Source organism: Physella acuta, unplaced genomic scaffold, assembly GCF_028476545.2.
Source record: "Physella acuta isolate Inbredline_101_S28 unplaced genomic scaffold, ASM2847654v3 ptg000420l, whole genome shotgun sequence".
Lineage (NCBI taxonomy): Eukaryota > Metazoa > Mollusca > Gastropoda > Physidae > Physella > Physella acuta.
This window is the reverse complement of record NW_026731939.1, coordinates 219,482-225,740: the sequence shown is the minus strand read 5'-3', so window position 1 is coordinate 225,740 and position 6,259 is coordinate 219,482. Positions and strand designations below refer to the sequence as shown.

Here is a 6,259-nt window from a genome sequence, read left to right as displayed (position 1 = left end):
GATAAGGATTTTAATTTATATTTTGTGTTTTTCCTCTCAAATCAACCAGAGGCTGATAATGGAATATTAAAACAATTAACCATTTCATTTTTTAATGGAAAAAAGATTTACAAGTATCACTTTTTGCAGTTATGTACAGCATTATGAGACCATCTCTGGTTATTGGCCCCTATTTATTTCCTTCATTGCTAGTCTATTAGAAGAGGTATTAAGTTATAGAAATATGGTTTCCATGATTTCAATACCATTTAAAAAGCCTACAACTAACAATTACAAAAGTGAAATTTAAAAACAATTACTGTCAAAACAAATCAATTGTGTTGGAAAACAAACATTTATTTACATTACAGTCATGTTTATATCATCCTACATTATTTAAAAAATCCACAAATTATCTCATTACCAATGGTATTTGTTTTTTTTTTAAATTTGAGTAGTAAAAGAACACAAGGATTAAACATCACCATATTTTTCCATTTTAAATGAGCATAAACACACGCTCTTATCAAAAATTTAATTTTATAAATTTGTATCAACGTTAGAGCTAAAACGCTGATAGTGGTCAAAGGGAATTAATCCACTTTTTATGTTTCTTTGTATTTAAACAGATTAACTCCCATATAAGATACCTTTTGCCAAAGGGAGTTAAGCACATTTAAAAAATTATCCTACACTCAAATGTAACCGAGCTGTCAGACATAGATCAAGTAAACTACAACTGTCATACAAACTGTATCATACACTCCATCAATCAACACTATAAAATAAACAGAACCACATTTCACGTATCTGGTGTAGCTTCAGTCTGTGGTATAACCTCTTCAATATTTACTTTCTTTCTCTTCACTTGCTCTTTTTTGAATTTCAGGTTAACTTCGGGAGCCTCCTCATTGTCCTCGCTGTCTGAACTATCATCTTCTGAGCTTGAATCATCGTCTGTATCTTCTAACATTTCTGGTGGTAACAATGCCAGATTCTGAGGGCAAAAAATATTGGAAAAATGAAAGATTTTTTATTAGTAAATCCGCTTTACTCCATGACTTTTTAAATCATCAACTTGCACGTATAATATAAAAATCTAAATCATAATTAAGTTATGAATGTAAACATAAACTAATTTATATCGAAACAGTAGGCCTATAATGTTTTTTTATAAACTAATTAACAACTAAGCAATAAAACATTAAAAAAAAATGGTCACATTGTTGACTACTTTAGGAACAAAATAATGAACTGGTTTATTATAACTACAGCTACAATTCACAAAATAGAGAGATGTACCATTTCAATATGAGGCTGATCATCTTGACTGAGTTTTTCAATATTGAACTTATCAATATCACATGAAGGCTCAACAAGCTGGGATGCCATTGTTTTGTTTGCTTCTGATAATTGTGGGAGGAAGTCTTTTAGCCTGGATAAAACTTGAAGAAACAAGAGAAAATTAATTTTTGTATCACTCATAATGCCAACCAGTTTAAAATGTTTAAAAGTGAATGAATTGTGTTAAAATACAATTTTATCATTTAAACTAAACATGTTTCATTTACTTTTTACTCAATTACATTGCTAAAATGAATGTTCATTTTGATGTAACATACATACTTGAACTCTGTGGTACAGCTGTAATTGTGGGTGGTCCATTGCTGTTTGATATAATTGATGAAGTTTGTTTTCCAACAAAAGACAAATGACTCTCTTGGTAACCTAGTGGGATATTAAAGGTAAGAAGTAAAATGTTGACGCTCTAAAAATCTCTCTAAGGCCTAAGGGAACAGGAGAGAGCTCCTACAGGCTACACTCTACAATACAGTACTTTTCCCAAATCAAGTAGGTTGTATTAGATCTAACAATAAAAGTATATGGACCTTGATTACTTTAATTATTGTTTTGAGTTTATATTTAACTACTCAATGTAGGCCTTTCGATTCACAGCTTCCGGGTTTGTTGTTTTCGTGCCATTTTACTGCCCAATCGCTTACTAAAATGGCGACAAGTTTTGCTTTCACTACGCGGTAGAGGGATAAAACTAATGATTATGAAACCATCGTCAATTTTAGAAATAGGATCTATCCATTTCTATTTAAGTCTGTGATTTAAGAATTGTCAGGTGTTTTTTTGACATAATGTCTTTGATTATCTCTTGAGCGGCACCTTAGCAAAAGTAGCTCTATATTATTCTTGTCTTTCAAATCAAATCTCTAAAATACCACTTCGATATTAAACCATACTATGTGAATATTAAACTTGAAAGCATTAATTTTACACACATTACAATTAAATGGTAATGATTTACGGTGTTCATGAGATGTTCAGTGAAAATGATCACTCCTCAACAATGCCATTTTATTATAATCTCTTTTGGTGAAAATGAGCTGCGGGAAAAAGTGTGCAGCGCAAGAATCCAATAATTTGGCTAGATTTATACAACTATTTTTTTTATGTAATACCTAAAAATAGAATGTTTACGCTTTCTTCATTGATGATAGTTTTTTTTATTGTTTTTTAAACAGAAAGTATGAATTATTAGTTTGATTTCTGGTTTTGTAACTTGGTATTTATCAATTTAAAAAAGCATAGCATGCTGATGTACAAATATAGTCATAAAACACAGAAATATAAAGTTCCAAATGTGATGTGCCACACCCTCCTCTAGAAAAAACATTAAGCTAGTTATCTCACTTTACAACAGCAACTAAAATTAACAAAGTGACAATGCGTCTCGCAGAGCGTAACCCATACTGAAGTGACTACACATATCACAGGTGTGATTCGTTTTTATTAATAAAATTTCCAAATCCAAATATCGTCACTGGCGTGATTGCTGGCTTACGTTTACTATCCCGTGAGTGAAAAATCCCACCACGGTCGGCGGGGTCACTGAGTTCAGCAGGCCTAAATAATAATAATAAACCTAAATCAATGGCTAAATATATCAATATAGGCAAGAAATTAACTTTAAACAGCAGTGTTTGCGAGCAGGATTTGCGGTAAAAATTTAGAGAAAACCCTTGATATTTCATAGTATCCGCCGCCAACCAATCAAACGCGCGCTTTCAACGCGTTTTGGTTGGCGGCTGACGTCACGATGACGTCACGCGACCCGTAAACACGGCGTTTTTGGAGCTAAAAAGGGCCGAAAAAGCCATTTTTTCTACGTGTAGTTCGGATTTTTTTACGTTTTTTAAAATGGGCCCGAAAATGACACTTTTTAGAAATGGACATAGCCATTTTTTCGAAGAATTAATTAAAAAAAGGGCCGTTTTGAGCTATGTTTCGATGTAAACAAAGGCCCATGTCAACACGTGTCAAACCACGTGAAGGCACCCGATCGACGATTTCGGTCACGCATGAGTGGTTTTCGTACGTTCTCGTGAACTAAATACCAGTTTCTTGACAACAAATTGGAAAACGACAATTTCGTGAAAATAACGACCCTAGCCTAGAGGAATGGCTTTTGAAGATTATTAAATGAAAATCGATGTATTGGCTACATGTGTTGATTCTAAAGTTGTCTATAATTGACTAGTAGGGCATGCTGAAACAACGGCCTTAGGGCGCCGTGTAGTGTGTAGTTTCGCTAAATGTAAATTAATCAGCCCGGCCGCAGATCGACCGCAAACTGTTAAGTTGGTTGAATGTGAAAAGCATACTACTTACAAATTACTTTTGAATATTCACATCACACAAAATAATCCCAAAGAAAGCACAAAATAAAATCCGTTAGAAAAGCATCACCATGAAATTTGAAAACCACAGTATGTCAACCTTAACCAGCCATCTTTGGCTCGATCTAGATCTAGAGGTCATTCTTTAGCCTACACATGTGCCTTGTCAACCAATTTAGTTTCTGACGGTACACGACATTTAGATCAATATATTAATTAACAAACTAACTGAATTCCAACATTCTATCACTCTAATCCTAAAATGAAACAGAATTTGAAGCACAATGATCTAACGAATAAATCCCACTCTAAGTAAGTGTCGCAGCTTTAATCCTGGATAGAACCATAGTGTGTAGTCGTGTTGTGAGTAAACTTGCACGAGATATAACGCCGACCTAGACCTTCCTGATGTGTATGGCCCCAAAGTTAAATGCTGGGAGTAGGGGAGGGGAATTTAACACCAGAATAGATTTTTTTTCAATAGTTCAGTAGTTCACGCATCCTAACGGGGTTGAAAGTGTAACTTTATTATATTAAACTAGGCAAAAGGTGGAGGGTGGGGTCATTTAAACGACGGAGCTATATTTGTAGTCCACGAATACGGGGAAGCCGGTATTTGAAGCCGGCATTTCATTATCGTCATTGCTATTGAGTACAACCCTTTATTCTAGTTTAATGCTCGACTAGGCTACTCATTACGAAATCTAAAAAATGCCGTAGTGCTACCATGCAAAAGTAGCCTAATATTTCTACTGAATGGGGTAGGTATTTGACTGTGTTTATTTAAATGCAGATCCCGTTAGCCTAAAAATATTTGGATACACATTTTAGTTATATAGTAAGGATTAATTTTATAATACAATGCATATATTCTGGTAGTCCTTCAAGTATTAGTAGTTATTGGACTATCCATAACTTGTATTTCAAAGATTTATAATGAGCTGGATGCACTCGATGTTTTAAGTGCTACATTCGGTACTGTTACTTTGTGCATGACAGCATCCCAATAGTTCACTGTTAATAATGTAACCTGAGCTTGACGAGACTCCCATCGCCAAGCAATCGTATGATGATAGACCCAGCAAGCATCACTCGTTAAATTCGACATGACTATACCAGTCCTTGATTTTCATTACGCCTAGTTTTTAGTTTAAAAAAAAAACGTCTCCCCCCCACCCCTTCCCGCTAGCGCCGACGTCATCATAGGCCAATACCACGGTGCATTTTTTTTCACCGAGTATAACACACACCTCTCTCCCCCTCACAGCAAGCGCCAACAACGGTCACCCAAGGCCAATAACACGCACCACGGTGGATTTTTTTTTCAATGAGTATATACCCTACCCACCCACCGCCTTACAGCATACCGCTAGTCTTTACAAACGGGGTTACAAGTTTAACTTTGAGTTCAAGAAGGGGAGAGGGTGGTATTGAAACAACGATGTTCTTTAATAATATGTTTAATAGTACAAATACATAGTAAGAAATTATACTTACCTACTTCTATAGCATCATACATAATTTTATAATTAGCAAATTAATTAATTAATTAAGTCTAATGATAATGAAGGGAGATAGTTTATTTTGGTTAAGGCACGACACACAACACTATGCGTGCGTGGTATGTGGCCTGACCGACCGAAAGGAGATTGTTTATATTATTGTTTTGAGTTTATATTTAACTCAATGCAACGAGCCCGCCGGTTGGCTGAGGCCACGCCGGGGGGACGATCTGACCGGGATTCAAAGGGTCGATTCTAAATATCATCCGGATTTGCTACATAAAAAGCAGCAATCTGTTAGTTAGAGTGGCTTCCCCTGAACCTCGTGCTATAAGTTTATAAAAAAAAACTTCAACAAGATGGCTGCTGTAGTAAATGAGCAATGTTGCATCTGTTGGAAACATCGCTAGTTTTCATTTATTACTGACAAGTTTTAATTCAATTGTTTAAAAACAGGTCTACATAAAAATGAAACGGAAACATTTTTTGTATTTTTCAAAACATAAATGATAAATCCTCCTCAAAACGTGAAATAATTATTAAAATTTAAGGAGTCACCTGTTTTTCACATTACTAGTCGCGGGCGATTAGACGTACCTAAAACGATAGATTACCGATCTCAGATTAGGGCAGGGAAGGCCAAGGAAGGGCTAGGGCTCGCCAGACACACGACACTCACACACACTGACACTTCGTTTTTTTTTCCACGGTAGCCTCCGTTAAAATAAAATTCAGAGTTAATCGACTCAATAGAATCGACTTACTTACATAGATCTAGATCTACTAACTTAACTTACATTCTGAAAATGTGTCTGAGTATAGCAACTGTGATGAAATACTCTTGGGCTGATCGGCATTATTTTCTTTCATTTCCTTGCGTGTTTTGATTTGAGAAGACATGGGCGCAGCCATATTTAAATTGATAAATAATCTCTAAAATGTGATTTTCCTTTTTTTAGATGATTTCTATAGTTTTGAGTTATTCAATCAATTACGATTCATTTTAAAGTGTATTCAAATAAAATAGAAACAAAATATAGTATTACTGAAGAGAAGTACAATCTGGCTATCTAATAAAAAAATAACGTG

At 34.8% G+C, this 6,259-nt stretch overlaps 1 protein-coding gene across 1 annotated transcript; it reads right to left on the bottom strand.

Annotated features, from left to right (window-relative positions):
• Positions 1–337: 337 nt before the first annotated feature.
• Positions 338–6,189, bottom strand: LOC131942694 (NOP protein chaperone 1-like). The gene is made up of 4 exons (XM_059302603.1): positions 5,968–6,189; positions 1,606–1,707; positions 1,282–1,424; positions 338–976 (listed from the first exon to the last, which is right to left on the bottom strand). The coding sequence occupies exons 1-4, from the start codon at positions 6,080–6,082 to the stop codon at positions 782–784; spliced, it is 555 nt and encodes a 184-aa protein (XP_059158586.1). The 5' UTR covers positions 6,083–6,189; the 3' UTR covers positions 338–781.
• Positions 6,190–6,259: the final 70 nt, after the last annotated feature.